At 50.0% G+C, this 19,778-nt stretch overlaps 1 protein-coding gene across 2 annotated transcripts; it reads left to right on the top strand.

The window, feature by feature from the left end:
* Window positions 1-1,586: 1,586 nt before the first annotated feature.
* On the top strand, window positions 1,587-19,485 carry PLP1 (proteolipid protein 1). 2 transcript variants are annotated; one of them, XM_048864231.2, is made up of 7 exons: window positions 1,587-1,743; window positions 10,268-10,454; window positions 12,007-12,163; window positions 14,243-14,411; window positions 15,167-15,240; window positions 16,497-16,562; window positions 17,318-19,485. In XM_048864231.2, exons 1-7 carry the CDS (start codon window positions 1,740-1,742, stop codon window positions 17,387-17,389), a joined length of 729 nt encoding a protein of 242 aa, XP_048720188.1. In that variant the 5' UTR covers window positions 1,587-1,739; the 3' UTR covers window positions 17,390-19,485. The 2 variants fall into 2 exon arrangements, with proteins under 2 accessions (XP_048720188.1, XP_048720187.1); XM_048864230.2 differs by having other exon boundaries at window positions 12,007-12,268.
* The last annotated feature ends 293 nt before the right edge of the window (window positions 19,486-19,778 follow it).

Raw genomic sequence — 19,778 nt, 5'->3', positions numbered from 1 at the left:
CACAAAAAAAATTTTTTGCGCACATGACCTGTCAAAAATTTGCACAGAAGAAATTTTTTGCACACACGGCCTGTCAAAAATTAGAGGGAACATTGCCCCTGACCACGCCCCCTTCCTTGCCAGCTCTGCCCCCTCCAGCTCCTCCTTGGCATGACACAGCTGCTTTGCCCAGGTGAGCTGTGTGCTGGTGGGCTCCATGCCCATGCGCCTGGGGTCTAGGCTTGGAACACAGCTGAGAGCTGGAGGGGCATAGATGTTCTCAGGTGCTCACTACCAGGGTAAGTTAGCCTGCAGGTGGTGTTTAGCCCCAGGGTAGGAATGCTTCACTCATTTGCTTTAGAAAGAGGCCTCCCATTGCCTCAACAGCCTGGAGCCGCTCTGCTCTCTCTTGTCATTACATCAGTAGGAGCAAACTGGGGATTAGGAAGAAAGGGGTGGAAGGCCTCAAACAAGCAACTGGCTTGGGGATGGGTACTTTTTTTCCTGGCCGAAGTTAGTGCTGAGGAAAGGGGTTGGCTTGGCAGCCCTGGAGACTGGAGTCTTGCCCACTCATAGACCAGGGATGGTGTGGCAGCTGCAGAATGCGCTTTCCCACGCTGTCCCACTGATCTCTTGGGCCCAGAAGGCCCATCTCCAGGGTCTGTGTGGCCCATTCGTTCTTTGACCTCTCTGATGAGCGTGCCCCTCAATTACCGATGAGCATGGTGGAGAAGGATACTAGCTAGATGCCAGCCCAACCCTGATTCCACCATGTTACACCTGTTCTTTTCTGATGCTCCCCTGACGTGACACAGCCACATCAGATCCCCTGGTGGCATGTTTCTTTCTCCATTATCCCAGGGCAGGAAAGTTGTGGTCACTCTAAAACTGGAACCTAGAGATGGAGGGGAAAATGGAATCTTCCCCCCTTCCTACTCCTCCACCCTGAAACCTAGTGGTTTGGGAAAAGTGGCACCTGGATTCTAACCACCATGGGTTTGGATTTTGATCCTACAGACCCCAAACCCAACCTACAAGGCTTTGCAAAACCCTACTGACACCTGGTGGTGTCTCCCTTTAACATAAACCCAAGTTAAAAATAGATCCTGTCTGGAAGAAGGGGCTTCTGTCCTGAGATTCAGTCCTGGTGGGAAGTTTTATGGCTGGTTATAAACTCTATCCCAGTGGGGATTTGTGATGGCCAGGACAGCTCAGCCATCTGTGGTCTGTCACAGTAATTATGTTCCTATATGTAGCAATTGCACAGGTGAACACTGTGTATAGGTGCCCCTGGTAAGGCCCAAGCAAGGTCAATACAAATCAAATGTTCTAATCCCTTCAGATTCTACTACCATCTCTTGGATTTAGTTGAAGAGTTTCCAAAAAGGACTGAATTTGCTGCAGAACTGCCTGATCTGCCCACACGAAGCGGCTGGAGCGCCTGCTTTCTGACAACAGGGAAACAAACGAATCTGTGGCAGAGAGAAGTTGGCAGCCAAAGACAGTAGGGTACGACGGAGCTACCCCCAAGATGAGGGAGTAGCTCTGGTGAGGGGGAGGGAGAATGGGAGGAGGAGAAAAGGGTGGCCTGTCTCTTTAAGGGGGCTGGCTGTCAATCAGAAAGTCCTTTTCTTTGCTGGAGAAGAGGCCAGAGATATTCAGAGAGAAAAAGTAAAGCAGCGGCAAGGATTGTTCCAGCTGAACAAAGCGAGGCACAAAGGAAAACGAGGTGACAAGGGATTTGATTGAGTCCAGAGGCAATGGGTGAGTATGAGACAGAACTTTCCAAAATTTCCAGCTAATACAAAAGGAGTTTCTTTAAAATCCAAGATTTCAAGGATGGGGGAGAGACCAATTCTGTGTTATTGTGTTTGCACTAAACTTTCCTTCCTAGCAGGATGGTGAGACTTTAAGGGCCTTTGATCAGCTTGTTCCAAGTGCCTGGGGAGTTCCAGCAAGGAGGTGCCAAGTTGTAACTGACTAAGTTGTGTGCCCTCCTGCCAGCAGCATGGAGCCTTGATGCCCTCCAGTTTCCAAGTTAGCAAGTTTTGTTACTGAACTGTTGCAGGTGCAGATTGGTGACCTGACACTGGAGTCACGAGAAAGGGGCTGTGGGTCAGAGAGGAGCCTGCCTTGGGTGGGATACGCCTCCAAGCTAAACGTCCTAGCTTGGAAAAAGAAAAGGAGTACTTGTGGCACCTTAGAGACTAATACATTTGTAAGGTGCCACAAGTCCTCCTTTTCTTTTTACGGATACAGACTAACACGGCTGCCACTCTGTAGCTTGGAAAAGAAAGTTTGCTGGTGCTGTTATGGGATAGTGATAGCTGCTCCATAGCAACAGTCGCAACTGGGTTTCTGTTTAAAGCTAAATTATGCATCCTTCTCTAAAATCCATAGCCATAGTCAGATCGGCTTGAAAACCAGAATGTCAATTCCGGGGCCAGGGGAGCATATGTGGGGCTAATTTGAAGTCATCTGATCCAGAGGTTCCTGCTGATTTTAATGTAGTTTTCAGTTCTCTCTCAAAATCCACATTGTACTTGAGAAGTGACCAGTGGGTCATCAACATTTCCATGCTTCCACCACCTGGTACGACACACAGCCTTTCCCGGATCGTCTCCACGGCCAGCCCCCCCATTCCTACATAGCTGACTCCCCTCTCTCTATTTCATTCTGAGCACCACTGGGAAGGGCTCCATGAGAACCCCTGCTTTGATTCCTGCCGTCCTTCCTGGGGGCTGGTTCTGCAATGATGTGGGCCTCCAACTTCCTGGGTTCTCATGATGCTTTGCTCCCAGGTCAGCCAGCTCCATGGGAGGAGCTGTGGCACTGGCATCCATTGCTCTGCTCCCAGATCTGCTTTCAGTTTAAAACTCCCTGCAAGCAAGGTGGAGGGGCAGAGGGCATGTGGAGGATGGAAGGAAATGGAGTGTCAGTCGAGAGAGGTCTCTTGTGAAGGGGGACAGATGACAGGGATGGGGATGAAAGAAGATTCCTGCTGCCAGGACACTGGGGCCAGGTGGAGACATATCCAGCTGACCAGCCCTTCAGCTTGGAATTGGACTCCCTGCATACAGGAGCTTCTGAACAGGGAGGCTGGAGAACACCAGAGAGAGATCAAACATCAGGTTACAGATAGGGAATATAGGGTACGTCTACACTGCTTGAAGCTGCAGCAGCATGGGCTTCAGCGTGGGCTGTACAAGCCTGCCCGGGACCCTGCCTAATTACTTGCAGCTTCACTGCTCCAATACCCAAGCGAGCTACATTAAAGCTATCTCAGATATGTCTACATGAGCTGCAGTCACACCCCTATACATTGTAGTGTAGACAACCCCACAGTGATCAAACGTCGGATCTTTAGGGGGGTGGCATGGTAGGATGATTAATGCAAGGGACCAGGAATCCAGGATTTCAGTCCCAGCTTTGCCACTCAGGTGTTGTGTGACCTTGGGCAAACAACCTAGTGCCAATTACCTGCCTCACAGGGCTGTTCTGGGAATTAATTCAAAGTCAGGAAAGTCCTTTGAGGTCCTCAGAAGAAATGTGCTATCTAATTAGGCAGTGCTATTGTGACAGGTTTATAAGGATCCCAGAGTGCTTTACACTCTGATAGCTAGGCAGATGATCACTTTATACCCCCACCCCCCACACTTAAATTCAGCCATCTCTGGGGAGAAACATGGCAGCTATTTTAACAGTCGCAGCAACTCGTAGGGCAGGAAGTGAAGATTATGGTATTTGATGGAAACCACAGGGGGGAGTTGAGGCAGGAATTCTCATTTTCACACTCAACCTTTCCAGCATTAATTTGATGGTTTAAGAACGGCTGCTGCTTTTTGGTGCAATATGGTTAACTTCCTCCGTCGAACAGTTGAAGCTTTGTATCAGGAAGGCCAAAGCTCTCTTCTGGGTCTGAGGCCAGTGGCCATGTCCTTGGCAACCAGACAAGATGCTTCGTTCTGGGGATAACCTGGCAACTCTTTGCTCAGGTCTTGGGGCTTTGGACACCACAGCAGGAATGGGGTGGAGCTGAGGAGAGGGGGTGGGGGCCAAAGGCAGGTGCAGTCACACCAAGGCCAGAGGCCTAGAACAGACCCATCAGCAAGGCTCGTGAGGAATGAAGGAGGCTGCTTGTGTGATCAGAAAAGCGACACTGTAAAATGGCACCTTCCTGCTCCCCAAACCAGCTCCCTGTGGGGCTTTGAGTCTGTTCGGCTGAGTTTGCTGGTGCAATCATGTGAGCGCTGCTGTTCACTGGCTCTGCATCATTATCAGAACTGGCTGTTAAATGCCAGGGACAAGGGCTTTATTTGTGGCCATGATGTCAGCAACAGCAAGAAAACACAGGCTGGGGCCATATTCATTGCTGGACCGAGCCCTTGAAGCCAGCCCCCTGGTTTTCAGACTCCAGCCAGGTGCAGAACTGTGTCAGAAATACCAGCCTTTGGCTTGGAAGAGGAGCCGGGGGCTGTGGAATGGGTGGGGGGAACCTGGGAAATTGCTGATGCCCTGTTACTGAGTCACTTTCCTGACCAGAACGGCACTCTAGTAGCGCTCACTTTCTGCCCTGTCCGAGCTGCAGCCAGGGCATGACCACAGACTGACTTGAGTTTCCAGCACAGGCAGAGGCTGCAGGGAGAGGACAGCCCACTTCTGCGTTCTCACTGCCCTTCCCAGAGTGCACGAGGCCCTGTGTCTGCCTCTGGGGAGGAGGGCCAGGGTCCCTGGTCCACTTGGAGTGATAGAGATGGGGCCCCATGGGAGACTAGTAGCTTGCCTCTGGAGAGCTGGCAGAGACTTCTGCAGTCTGCCAAGGGAAGCTGGATGTGAGGTCCTGCAGGCTGCCTGGGGGTAATCTGGGGAGGGTGGGGGGCATCTGCCCCTAGGCATTGGCTGGTCTCTGATAAAAGAACCTGCTTTTGCCTCTGCCACATCTGTTGCTCTGGAGGTCTGTGCTAAGGGGAGATGGGGCTGCATTTAGCACCATGGTCCCAGTCCATGACAAGGGCTCCTAGATGCTACCTCAATAGGAATAATCGTAAGGTATCTTAACCCGGGTAGTCTTGCAGGCTTGTGCTGCTCGGAGGAGACCACCCGGGATGGTTTTCTACCTTTTGAACATTAGCCAGGGCCCAGGAGCTTTGGCTGGTCCTGGGCAGACCCTGGGGTCTCTCCCCAGCTGGTGAAGGGCTGCCCACGGGAAGCCACATTCCCTCAATCCCAAAACCGGTTCTCCACTGGAGTTTGTTAGAGTGGCTGCATGGGGGCCTCACAGAAGAAGCTTTGTCCCAACTGGGAATCTATGGGGCTCTGAGGCCCTTGTTTGTCTCTGGCACCTCCTGGCAATATGCAGTTACCTCACTGCTCTGCACCCCCTCCTCGCCCACCCCTGTACCAGTCAGGGCTGGGCTAGCACACTGGCCCTTTCAGCGCTCATCAGCCCCATCAATGGGAGCACTGTATGGGGGGACCTCTCGGGGGGGCAGAGGGTGGCAGAGGCTGGGGGTGTTGCACTGCCGAGGATGGGAGGGTCTGTGACTTGGAGAGACAGGGCTTCTAGTTCAATGGCTCATCCTATTGTTTTCCCCTTATTGTTCTGCCCCATTTGTCAGCTGGGCTGAGGTACAAGGCCGGGAATTGTGCTGATACAAGGGGCTCTTTCTCTTACCCCCTTCACAAGAAGCCTTCCCCGCCTCCCTTCAGTTGTGTCCCAGATTCCTGCAGCATGTGACACACCACTGCTTCCCAGAGCCCCTGTGCTCCCAGGCCAGAGAGGGGTGAGGAGAGCTCCAGGCAGCACTGGGGCAGGTTGGGCTCTGGTGAGATGGACCCCAGTACAAGAGGGCCCCAAGAACAAGCACATCCATAGCTGTGAGGTGTGGACACAACCTACAGTCCTTGGCACATGCGCAATGCCTTGGTCCCTTCGCTTGCCGCCTCTGGCTGAAACAAACCAAAACCTATTCTTGCAAAAACCTCCTAGATTGGGACATTCAACCATCTCCAAAGCATCTTCCCTAGATGGCACCTTTCATTGGAGATTAAAACCACGTCGGCCCATTTCCCGGGGCCCATATTCCAAAAGCTACCCCTGCAGTCAGCACCCCCATGGGCAAACTCTGCCAATAGACTAAGGACTGGCTGAGCCAGGGAGACCCACCTCCTCTCACCTTCCGGAGGAGGGCCCCTCCATTAATGGGCGGTGGGATAGAGCAGGGGAAGCCTGTCTGTGTTTTGTGGCTAGCCAGCAGGTGAGATGATTTCAGGCTCCTGGGCTGGCCAGCCAGCACTCAATTCACATGCCAAATGTGGAAGGAAGAAGGACTACTTTTTTCACTGCTGCAGCTACAGTGCTAAGCGTTAAAGCCCTGATTCAGGAAAGCACATGCTTAGCATTAAGCATGTGTCTGAATCTCATCTGCTTCAACGGGATTTAAGCACACGCTTAAGGTTAAAGCAACTTGCTTAAGTGCCCTTCTCGAATAGGGAGGCTTCACTGAATTGGGGGCTGTCGTAGCTTTCTGAATTTCCCGCAACTGGTCTTCCGTGGGCCATGTCTCCTCAAAGGTGACTGCCTCTCACAGTGCAAAGCATGTGGCTCTGGGTGCAAGGAGCTCTCTGAAGATCATTTCATAGCAAATCCTTGGCGCTGGAGGTGGAGGAGCACCATGCATCCAGTTCATCTCCTGGGCCAGTTCAGGCTTGTTCCTTACACCCCATTTTCTAGTGTTTGCTCCAGTCTGGGTCTGACCATCCCAGGTGATGGGGCTTCCACCACCTCCCATAGGAATCTATCCCACAACCTAATGCTTTAAAGAAGTCCATCTGGATTTTTCCAGCCTAAATTCCTTCCGTTTTTGTCCAAAACTACCAGATTTACCCAAGTGTTTAGGCTGGGATTGTCAAAGATTGGCAGAGATTAGGTACGCAAATCCCATTCAGAATCAATAGGCATTGGGTGCCTAACTCCTTTCGTCCCCTTTGACGAGCCTAACCTTTCTGTGTCAGGAAATAGGTATTGAGTGCTCACTGCTGAGGAGCTCAGCAGAGGCTCCTGGGCAGCAATGGATGGGCTGAAAGTGTCTTTGCTTAATGATAGATATTACTGGCTATTAGCTAGCTATCGTCTAGATTAGACAGTGGCCTGCTTGTCTCGTTACCCTCCCAATTTCCAGGATGGGTCACTGTCCTAAGCCACTTAGATACAATGTAGGAAGTTAAGCTACTTGCTGCAGGTTGCCCTGTCTCACACACACAGGGCCTCCTTCTGATCTCACAGCAGTGCAACTCCCTCGGCTACTCCTGGTTTACATCGGTGAATGCAGAATCAGGCCCAAGGTCAGTCGTTCATCTTGGATTGGCTCCCAGTCCCTTGCGGTAGCCAATGGAGAGGATGCCAAAATAGGAGCTCAGGCTGCTTGGCTGGGGTGTGGGAGCACATTCCTGGAGAGTGACATCCATGGGAAGATCACACTGTCTGATGGAATCCACTTCCATCTCGTGCACTGATCCAGACCTGCTGCAGGATCACCTGTCTGCCTTGAGTCACACATGCCAAGGAGGCCTGCCTGATCCCAGCCTGCTGCTCCCATGGACACAGCCGTACAGACCCCGCAGCAGCCACCAGCACATACTGCTGACCGAGGTGCTGGTTCCAAACCTCTGGTAACTGAATAGTCCGCCCATTGTTCCCTGTTTGCTTCCCCTGGTCCTGCTCTGCCCCCGAGCATGGCGAATACTGAGGAGCACACACAAGCTGGCAAGGGAAGAACAAGGCCCCATTGTTCTCAGTGCCATGAAGGGATCAGTACAGGCTGTAACCTTGCACTTGAGGGGAGGGGAGAACATCGCCGCTAGTGACCCTGTGGATATCTTATGGGCCCATTCTTCAGAGGGAAGAGAAAAACACTGTGGGGCAGATTAGGGAGGGAAGTGGGTGTTGGAAAATTCCCTGCTGCACATTCATGGAAGGGAGGCGGCAGAGAGCAGTGGGTATCATCTGGACGAATCCTCTTTTTTATTAAAATCCATCAGTCTTGTGTGTGTTTAGAACGAGACCAGTACAGCCACGACTCCCAGCTGCAACAGGAGCAGGCAGGAGATATGCAAATTGTCTGCAATTACCCAGTGCTCTGGCCATGTCCACAGGGAGGGGCTCTCACAGAAAGGAAGAGACAGCAGAGAAAGAGGGAAGGAAGCTGCTGCTCTGAGGCGAGTGTGATTTTTTCCAGGAAGCAGCTTGTTTCAGCTTTGGTTTGAGTTTGTCTTGGGTTTCTTGGTTGTTTTTAAGTATTAGAGATAGGCTTGAACTGGAACTCCAGAGTCAAACACCTCCCCCTCTGCACAGGTTCCGAATCCAGACTGGGTCCAGCGTCAGAACTGAATGCGTAGGTGGCCTTTATCTGTGTGATGGGTCAAAACAAAACCTCAGTCTGCACATGCCTGAATTTTGCACGTTTGAGAATTCAGACCCAGACCTCTGTCTTGTACCTGAGCAAGTTCCTGCAGATTAAGGGCCTGATTTTCGGAAGAACTTAGTACCTGCAGCTCCAGCTGAAACCAGTGGGAGCTGCAGGTATGTGGCACTTCTGAAAACCAGGCCCTCAGTCTAGCCCTCCAGCACACTAGCTATATAAATGCACCACTGCAGAGCAGGTGTTCTCTGGGATTACACCTACAACATCAGCACTGAGGTGCAGGTAAATGTAAAGAGGCTCAGCTCTGGACACATGGTTGTCTGTATAAGTTAGCAGCTTCAGTTTTATTCAGACTTCCTGCTGAGTGATGGTGTGGGCTTGAGGACTTGCTGACATCCAGAAGAAGGATACTGAGTGTCATGGTCTTCTGCATAATATTCTGATTGGGTGACTCAAAGTGTAAGAAGGACAGGATGCCAGATCCTCAAAGGCATTTAGGCACCTAACTCCCATTGGCTTAGCTGGCAGTGAGTGTCTTTGAGGATTTGAGCCAGGATACTAGTTGTATCAAATGGATTCTTTCTCTCTTTGCCTCTAGGCCAGTGGGAGTGTTGTATGATAAGCACAGGGCTTGTGTCTGTACAGGGGATGAGGGCGCTGCATTTTATTTATGATTTCTTTGCTTGCCCGTCGGCAGATGTCAGCGCTGGCGGTGGAATCATCCCCTGCAGCTGAAATCCACCCCAGTGTGAAGAGCCAGCATGAGGCTTATAGAACCATAGGGCTAGAAGGGACTGTAAGGGCTATTTCAAGGATTAAGTAAGAATGAAGTGCATAAATATCACCTTCCATCTTCAATGCCAAGATAAAAATCAAAAAAACATTAAAAAAGTTCTCATTTGCGACCATCACAACAGCTCAGATTATTCATATGGGAAGCCCTTGTAACATCCCTTTTGTCTCTCTCCCTGTGACAGGCTTGTTTACATTTTGCATTTCACTCAGCTTGTGCCCCAAATGGAGACTGGTCAGTTTCACCTGTGTTGCTAGCAGCTAGCCAATTTCACTTCTTGGTTCCTGTGCCTTAGGGCAATGCTTTCATTCTTACACAGAGGAGGGCCAAAGGGGACACCATATCCAATCTAATTAACCTGGGAGTGGCTCAGATATTAGGGAGGGGAGCCCCAGGACTAAAACTTAAGAGAGTTTAGATCTCAGCTTCTCATATCTGGTGTTCTCAGAAGAGAGGAATGAGGGGGGATTTGATAGCTGCTTTCAACTACCTGAAAGGTGGTTCCAAAGAGGATGGATCTAGACTATTCTCAGTGGTAGCGGATGACAGGACAAGGAGTAATGGTCTCAAGTTGCAGTGGGGGAGATTTAGGTTGGATATTAGGAAAAACTTTTTCACTAGGAGGGTGGTGAAATACTGGAATGCGTTACCTAGGGAGGTGGTGGAATCTCCTTCCTTAGAAGTTTCTAAGGTCAGGCTTGACAAAGCCCTGGCTGGGATGATTTAGTTGGGGATTGGTCCTGCTTTGAGCAGGGGGTTGGACTAGATGACCTCCTGAGGTCCCTTCCAACCCTGATATTCTATGATTCTATGATTCACCCACAACTGCAGTATCAATGCCTCTGAGTTTGGCTCTCCAGCCCTGCAGACGGATGTTTGCACTTCTCTTAACACTGTGAAAACCATTTTATTCCTAGTAGGTTATTTAAGCCTCCCTTGCTTCCAACCTTTTATTAATAAACTTTTCATGGGACGGGGGGGAGGGGCACATCTAACCTACCTGACAGCGCGCCGTCCCTTTGGGGTGATGACAGGGCTCTGTGATCTAGATGATTTCTCTCTTCTTCCCTAGGTTGGCTAGAGTGCTGCGCAAGATGTCTGATAGGGGCACCCTTTGCTTCGCTGGTTGCCACGGGGTTGTGTTTCTTTGGGGTAGCACTGTTTTGTGGCTGTGGGCACGAGGCACTCACTGGCACCGAGCGGCTAATTGAGACCTACTTCTCCAAAAACTACCAGGATTATGAGTATCTTATCGATGTGTAAGTATTCGCCTTCTCATGCTTTAGACGCTGATGCCCCTTTCCAGGCCCCGCTTCCCAGCCCTCACTCCCCTGGCTTTGGAGGCCTGCACAGGACTCCCATCAGAGCTCAGCACCGCTCCGCAGTCACTCAGAGGGGCTAGTGTGGAGCTGTGAGAGATGCTGCCTCCCCCTTGGCTACTAAAGTAATGCAGTCCCTGCCATCCCAGCGAGAATGAGATTGGGGCCAGGATCGGAAGCTGGTTTTCCCACAGGGTTGTGCAGAGCCCTAACTGCTAGGCTGCAGGGCTGCCAGTGCAGTGAGTCCACATTCTGGAAAACAGATTCAAAGGGGACTCGTTTGGGTGCTTAACTTGAGACACCTTGAAGTGGCCTCGTTTTCAGAGGGATGGTGCTCAGCACTGTCTGAAAATCAGGACCCCTTCAGGATTCTTACTCTGGGCACCCAAAAATCAGGGCACCTGACATCACCAGTCGCTTTTGAAAATGTAGGCCAGAAACTCTTAAAACTTCTGGGAAATTACATGCCATCACCTGTTGGCCACCTTCACACCCAGCTCTGAACCAGCCCAGGCCTGTTACGGGTTAGATGGCTATCTTGGTATCACCATGCTGCTGGGTTGGGAAATGGACTCCATGATCCATTGCTATGGGGTCATTGATCTGCTTGCTTCTTACACAGGTGATCAGATGATTCCTTCATCCCAATGGGAAGAATTGGCCCCCTTCACAAATCTCTGGGCATGCAGTTAGTTCAGCCCTGTTTCCCAGTCATCATGGGCTGTTGTTAAGACCCCGTGATCATGGGGCTGTCCATGCCTGCCGGATTTGCTTTGACTCAGGGGAGTTCTTTCAGTCCAGCCTATGGCAGAGGCTTGGTGAGACTGCTGAGTGTTCTCCCTGCCTGGAGGGGACCCTTCTTCATCTTGTTTTTTTCACACGTGTTTTCTATCTGACCCTTGCTAGGTACGGTGGATATAGTGTTGGATCCTCTGCTCTCGGTAGGTATGGAGAACGCAGGGTAGCCATACTTGCCAGGCAGAGCAGGTCTCGCTGTCCTCGATTTACCACACTCTCTGCCTGGCTTTATACACAGGCATGGGACCAGGTATCTCCTTTTCTCCTTCCCTGCTGTGCCACCCATAAGCCATTCAGGCAGATGCTTTTCCCTACCTCTTGCCTGCTCCATTGGTCATTTCCTTTGGGATCTTCCTCATCCTCCCTAGCCTATTCCCTCCTTTCTCCTATTTGAGGTAGCTTCCCTGATTGCTTTAGCCTGATCCTGGAGTGGAGGGGGAGTAGCAGAGACCAGAGCTTGCTTCTCAGGCTCTAGGTAAGACCTGGGGAGCTGTTCATCTAGGCCATCCTTTGCTCTGTCTTTCCTGGGAGGGGAACTCGCTGCTGGTGGCTCCCAGGAGAGATTCTCTCTGTGGTACATCTTGTCACTCCCAGGGAGTTTGAAGGGGGAGATCTGCAATGAGAGTTAAAGAGGTTATCTTTCTCTCTCTTCCTCCCTTTCTTTGTCTCTGTCTCTTCCCTGTGTCCCCTTCAGGATCCACGCGTTCCAGTATGTCATCTATGGAACGGCTTCTTTCTTCTTCCTCTATGGAGCCCTCCTTCTGGCCGAGGGCTTCTACACCACTGGTGCCGTCAGGCAGATCTTTGGCGACTACAAGACCACCATCTGCGGCAAGGGCCTCAGCGCTACGGTAACAGGGGGCCAGAAGGGGAGGGGTTCCAGAGGCCACCATCAAGCTCACTCTTTGGAGCGGGTGTGTCAGTGTTTGGGAAAATGGCTAGGACATCCCGACAAGGTGATCTTAACCAGGGTTTGGCACTAATTCCCATGAACTGGAATACTTGTGCAGGTTGATGTGACTGACGGGCATGAGACTGCAGCCCTGTTCCATCTGGCTGACAGGCTCCGGCGGGAGTCGCGTACCCGGTGGAACGGCTGCACTGATTCGATGGCATCTAAAAGGAAATTGCACCCCGCCGGCTCAGCCATCCCGCCACTGGAGGCTCCCCATGGCCAGATGCACTCCTCACCACCCCAGCTACGCCTCCTGCCACCTTTGCTGACCTCTTATTTGTTAACCCCTTCCCCACCCTTATTCCCCCTCTATTCATGCCCCTCCATTGTTTCTATTTGCTGGAGGTTGCACTTTAATTTTAATGTTTAAACAAAAAGCATTTTGTTTGATGTCAGTTGATTTCACTGGCAGCTGCAGGGGGCCTGTCATCCCACAGGATTCAGCCCCAGGGGTTAGCAGTGATGATTATTTGTATTGCAGTAGTTTCTGTAGGCCCAGATCAGGGTCCCATTGTGCTGGGTGCTGCACATAACCCAAAGACGCTCCCTCCCCCCAAACATATGTATTCTGCATTGTGTTTGTGCAGTGGTCTGGTGGGGTGGGGTGTTTAGATATTATTTAATGACCAATAAGGAATGGGTCTTTTATTATTTCTGGGCCTGCTGCTGGCAGTCTTCCTCTGCTCAAAGGCAGCAGTGACTCCGGCAATCTGCCTCCACCGGTAGCCTCCACTGCGGCTACTGACTCCGATTCATGGCTTGCGACTTTGGGGGAGTCACAAGTTTTGGCTTGTTCAGCTTCAAAGGGCCCTGCTTTGCAGAAAGGGCTGAGCCCCTGTCCTCTGAAAGCCAGGCCCTGCTGCAGTGTCTCAAACTGAGTGCCTGAAAATCAGTAGCCACTTTTCAAAACCTTGGCCACTGTGCAATGACAGGGCAGTCCTGGACGTGACAGGGCCACAGTGAAACATCAGGAGGTGTCTGGAGGCAGGGAGATCAGGCAGCACTAAAGCGGTTAGAAGGCGAGTTTTATTGCTTGACCTTCAAACAAATTGTTTCTTGTTTAAACGTCCAACATTAAGCCAATACTACAGCAAGTGCCAGCAGTTCTCTATGAGCCCGATCCTACAAGGGACTTGAGACACTGGGGTTGAGGTTAGGTTTAACACCTCTCAGGATTGGGCCATCTGACAGCGTGTCCCATGCGTTAGTAGACACAACGCAGCTTTCTAGGCCTCAATGCCAATTTTAATTTAAAAGGTTAATTTCATCCGCAATTCCCAGCTTACAGAAACGGTGAAGGGTGCTCCTGGCCTTGGGGAATTGAGCAGAACGGATGCGGTTTCCTTTTAAGATCATTTATTTTGCACCTCGTGGGCCAGATTTTCAATACTGGGTGGATACAACTGCACTCCCTGGTTTGCACATGCCCTGCTGATGCCCAGAGTACAGTTTGCCCCTGAACTGAAGGCTGCACAAGGCCCACTTATGCCCATTGGTGAATTTCACACACAGATCCCCAGTGTGTGTGTGCGCAAATCAAGGATTGGCACATGCCTGTGGCAAGTGAAATACTGCCCTGGCCGGGTGTGTAGCTAGATACCCGATCCACACACATTGACTAGATATTGGCATACAGGAATTAGCCAGGTGCAAGAACGTGTGCACAGTTGCGTGTGCCTGACTTTGAAAATTTGGCCCCACTTAAATATATTTTTTTAATTGTGAGTGTGTGTCTATATACAGGTGTGCGCCTGTGTGCATATCGATATTGACACATGTGTACAGACACATGCACAGACAACTGCCCTGTTGTGTCTGTGGAGGTGCTCTCTCTTTCCTTCCGATTGGTGGAGATCCTTGCATTGCATCTCATGTCAGGCTGCTTGCAGATCTCCAGTCTCATGCTCTCATGTCTGAAGGCTCTGGCAGAACATTAACCCTTTTTCTGCCATCTTGCTTGTCTTGACCATTTCAGTTTGTGGGCGTGACCTATGCTCTGACCATCGTCTGGCTCCTGGTGTTTGCCTGCTCTGCTGTGCCTGTCTACATTTACTTCAATACCTGGACAACATGCCAGTCCATTGCCTTCCCCACCAAGACCTCTGCCAGCATAGGCACGCTGTGCGCTGATGCCAGGATGTATGGTGAGCCTTCGGTTGCGTCTCTCTCTAATAAGCACCATTTTTGCAAAGACACAGGAACAGACCCGGGTCCCATTGAAGTCAGTGGCAAGATTCCCACTGACTCCAGCAGTCCCCAGATTTGGCTTTGCATTCTAGCCATTCTTGAAGAAAAGCCGATGATGCGGCAGGGAATTATGAGCCAAGACCTCTGGGTGGGATCAGCCGGGTCTTGGAAGGGTGATGGAACAGAATTTTGGGTGGATAGAACAGACGGGCGGATATAGCAATATTTGGTTGGAGGCACTTGCTGCTGGATGTATCTCAAACACTGAGGGGCTCTTTACACTGCAACCATGGGTGTGACTGCAGCTTGTGTAGACACACCCAAGAAGCTAGCTTGAACACAGCTAACTCGGATACCAGTAGCAGCGGAGGCACAGCAGCATGGTCTTCAGCCTGGGCCACACACCCGAGTATGTACCCAGGTGGGCTTGTACAGCCCAGGCTAAAGTGCGTCCTGCCGCTGCTTCTCTGCACCAGTAGCCGAGCCAGCTGGATTAAAGCTGCAGTCACACCCCGTGTTTGCAGCGTATGCGTACCATTAGAATAGAATGACCTTCTTTCCACTCTCCTGTCTAAGTAACTGACCTGCTTTTCCCACTAAGTGAAACCTCTACGTACATTCGTGGCTCACAATGGGGAAGACTGAGTCAGGTTTCCGGTGCCCTGTGGAGTTCCACTTGGCTCATCCTGGATGACTTTTGTGTCTCATGTAGGTGTCCTTCCATGGAATGCTTTCCCAGGAAAGGTGTGCGGCTCAAACCTTCTGTCCATCTGTAAGACCCCTGAGGTGAGTGCACCATGGGGCCATGCCAGCCATTCCTTCTGAGCAGGCACCTGGCTCAGAAGAGGCAAAGAATTTTGGCACCTTCAACCAAGTTGGAGTTCTCGGTGCCAGGAGTCAGACCCTATTGCTGTGGGTTTGCATTATGAATTGGTATGTATAGAGGGCTGGGTGAGAATTTAGGTTGGTCTTTGCGGCAGGGAGCATGGCCCCATTGTGTTTGGAGAACGCATGGCATATTTTGAGTGCTATCACAATCTAAACGATAAATTAAAATCACAGGATGGTGCCTCTCATTTTAGAGGCAGTAGGCTCCAAGCTGGGCGTGCTCACAGAATCGGTAAGCCATTGTTTTCCTTTCACTCACACCAGCATAACTCCTTTGAAGTCAGTGTGTTGCAGTGGTGCAAGTGAGATCAGAATCCATTCCAGTGAGATTAGAAGAGTTGACATAACCTGGTTTAATGTCCATACAGCAGCATAGGTGCTGCTGGTTGACAATCTCTCTGTAAGTGAGCAAAAATATGAATCCTTCCAGGTCAGAGCTGAGTTGTTTTGGATGAACAGGGTAGCAAAGCCTAAAACACTGAATGTGAACAGAATTACTGAGGAGACTCAGCATTACTGAGGAGACAGCACTGAGGAGCCCAAAGTTAACTAGGAGGTGGCCATGTTGTATAAGACAGAGATCTATTGTTGGAAACGCCAACAGAGAGCACATCTGTCTATGGTACACATCTGTCCTCTATCACTGTAATATCTGAGCAGCTTTCAGTATCCCTGTGAGGTAGGGAAGTCCCATTATCCCCATTTTACAGATGACAGTCGAGGCACAGAGAGATTAAGTGATTTACCCAAAGTTGCAAAGGAAGTCTGTAGCAGAAGGACTTGAGCCCAGGTCTCCTAAGTCCTAGGCTGGTGCCCTAACCACTGGAGTATCCTCCCTCATTGCATGGAGATAGAACACCCTGCTTTCCCCTGGGCTAGGCGATCTACACAGGACACCAGTGAAAGTCCACAGGTAGAGCAATGTATAGAAGGGCCAAGGCTGGATGAATATGAATGTGCCTAAAGCAGATCCTCATGCCCATCACTGCCAAGTGCTGCTGGGACTGTAGATGCCATCTCATTGACTGGCACCAGAGATCCAGTCCAATTTTGTGAAGAGAGGCTAGTTTGCAGACACCTTGTGGAAACCCCCTTCATCTCTGCTGTCTGGGAAACATCTGTAAATGACGACTCATTGTTTTATTTCTTTGCAGTTCCAAATGACCTTCCACCTGTTTATTGCCGCATTTGTTGGTGCTGCAGCCACACTGGTTTCACTGGTGAGTCAATGCTCCACCTAAAACTTCTCTTCTCATTCTAAGAGGTGCTGTTAGTAGGCGAGATCATTAAAGCAAGGCAGCTGGTAGGCAAGAAACTCACTTAACACAGAGTGCCTGATTATTTCTTCCCCTTGCTCATTGGAGCATAGCCCTGATTTTTAGAACCAAGAAGGTAGCAAGAGAAGTTGCTGCTGGCAGGTGGGGATCATAAGGAGAGGTGGATAGTGTCATAGAATTGCAGATGACAAGATTGGAGGTGACCATCCAGCCCATGTAGTCCAACCCCCTGCAACAAGCACTCTGCTGTATTGTATGCAGCTGTTCCCTGAATGCCTCACATATCTTACACTTCATCAGAGACATTCCATGCTATTGTTTTTGCACCAGTACTGCTGGTGAATGGGCTGCTGAAACTGTTGGGAAAATTGACCATTCCTTGAAAATTGACTATGCCTTGGTAAACTTATTGTAGGTCCAACTAAATAAAAGGCGTCCAAAAAGCCTGGAGAACAGTGACTGACTGGTGTTCAGAAGGCCATCTCAGGCATCTTGGAGAGAGATGGCCAATCAGTTTGAAAGGGGCTGGGGCTTATGGACAGAGTAGGCCAGATCCTCAGCTGGTGTAGATCAAAATGGCTTCATTGATGGCTTTGGATTTACACCATCTGGGGTTCTGGCCCAGCCCTGCTTCGCTGCACACAGAATGTTGGTTTGAATCTTCCCGTCTCTCACTTGCTCTTTTTCCCACACCACAGCTCACTTACATGATTGCCGCTACTTACAACTTTGCCGTCCTCAAACTCATGGGCCGAGGCACAAAGTTCTAGTCTGCCAGAGGGAGCCGGGATATCCAAAATGCCCTTTTTTCTCTAACCATGAGGCTTTAACAATGCAGCCACCCAATACCAGGTCTCCTACTTTAACTCCATCTTCACCGCTGACTCCCCCTCTTCTTCCTCTATTGTATCCATCACGATGAGCGTCACAAGGATGGGGAGACTCCCAATGATTGGATACGTCCTCATGCACTTTTCTCTCGGTGTACGTCTGTAGCTATGTTGCTCCGCAGCAAGTCTTGCTGGGAATAGGGAAAGTTAAACGAAGAGGATTTCCTGCCAGGCCAAAAACAGGAAAAGCAGATGAGGGATTTACTCCAACTTCCTGACATTTCCTAGAAATAGGAACGAGCCTTTCTGCTTCTGGGAGGCAGGAATCAATGTTGGTTGCTCTACTATGAGTGAGAAATATGCTTCATGCTACATAGAGAGAGGAGGAAGTGGCCTGGCCTTGATTCCATCACGAGAGACTCTCCTTGTTATAAAAGACACAGAACTCGCTTCCAACTTCATACTGCAGATGGAAGAGAAGAGGACTTCTCCATGGTAAAGAAAGAGAATTTACCTTAATCTGCCTGATGCAGCCTGGGTAAAAGGGGTTTAGAGCAAGGATCTTCCCAATATGGGGAGAGAGCACAGACCCCGATGCTCATAGAATCCCAATTCCTTAACCCAGCCGACCCTACTTAAAGCATAAAGGAGCTTGGTGTCTCTGTAGACTAAGGGGACTCTTGGTCTTACACCTCAACAGAAATAGAATTAGAATTGTCTCAGCATTGAACGGGAGCCACTCCCTGTGTCCCCTACTGCAGGTCCTAAGCAGTAGGGGAGAGATGGATAACAGCTTGGACTAGAAGGACTTCTCTAACCAGGGACCTGAGAGTGTAAACCCAGAGGGGTCCCTTTTGCATACACGGGATAACTCTTTGGACTGTCTGTCTTTGCGCGTCTTTCCTCTTGTAACCAGCTGTGCACATTGAACTCTGTCATACCTTCACAATGGTGCTCTTCTCTTCGGGTGACATTTGCTTCTGTAATGTTCTGTAAATTGAAGATCTTGATTTGTTTCCGATTCGTACTAAATTTAACCTTTTCCCCACTCCCAGCCCTCCCTTTTTCTCAATGGTTTCCCGTGAGCCAGGCTGTATATTCTGAAACTGGCCAAAACCTAAAAGATTCAGTGTCTCATTTTGACCATGGCCAGCCATTCAGAAGGCAATTAAATAAATGACTAAGGGGGGGCACAGCGCATTCTGCATGACTGGATTTGCACAGTCTTTAAATATGGCCATTTCTGTACAAATCCAAACCCTCCAGCTTCCATTTAGGTGTTTCTCACTGGGCAAGTTTATGAGCCAATGTTTGCGTATGCAGCCAAACTTGGAATGAGATTTCGATGTTTCCCTTTTCATTGGAGACACTAGGATGGGGAAAGGATCGTATTATTTCGACATGCTTAAGAGAGGGCAAGGTTCCGATCGAGAAGCTGCGCCCCATTGTAGACTGACCACTGCCAGAAGTTCTCAGCAGTCACACGACCACAGTGGCCACAGACAGGGAGTAAAAAGTCCATGTCTGCTGAATACTCCTGGTTCCAGCCTTTCCCCTTCTGTTTTTGTTTAACTTTCGGTGAAGAAATTTGGCTTGGTGTTTATTTATTGAAGAAACTACTTTCCGTGGCAGACAGTAGATCCTTCATTGCAGCGATTCCAACGCTGGTTTCAGCAGGGACAAAATCAGCTAGCAGTTCTGCCAAGCAGGGAGCTTGGTGCATCTTTGCCACCATGTATGGTGAAATAGATTGGTTAGACTCCTCAGTGCACATAGGTTTGGGGAGGGGGTGGGATGAGATGGGGTAGGGCAGAATGGGGTGGGAAGAAACCAGTTAAGATCAGGAAAATGAAGTCTTCTATTTTGTATGGTTTTAATAACATAACAAATAACCAACCCCTCTCCCACCATCCCCCCTACCCCTGGAACTCAAACACACCCACAAAAATGAAAGTTAATCAACTGAAAGTGTTTCCTTCATTTCTGATCTAGAATTTCAACTTTTTAACTAATAAAAAGGAGCACGTTTTTAGAGACTTATCTTACAAGGTGTATTTTATAAAATTAAAGAAAATAAATTAAAATTAAGACTGTTCTGAACCCACTCGTCCGCCTGTCTGTCTGGGCTGGCCTCCAGGCTGGACACAAAGGAGACTGCTTCCTGGTGAGCTTGCTTTGATTATAACTGTTTGATGTCACACCGGATGGAAGCGGAAGCACTGGCTCTGCTGCCCGATACACTGGACATGTCCCCGTAGAAACCTAGGCCAAGAGCCTCAAAGATATTTCGGCACCTAACTCCCATTGATGTCACCTAAATACCTTTGAG

This window comes from Caretta caretta, chromosome 9, assembly GCF_965140235.1.
Source record: "Caretta caretta isolate rCarCar2 chromosome 9, rCarCar1.hap1, whole genome shotgun sequence".
Taxonomy (NCBI): Eukaryota; Metazoa; Chordata; order Testudines; family Cheloniidae; genus Caretta; species Caretta caretta.
The sequence above is the reverse complement of the archived record's forward strand: the minus strand, read 5'-3'. Positions and strand labels throughout refer to the sequence as shown.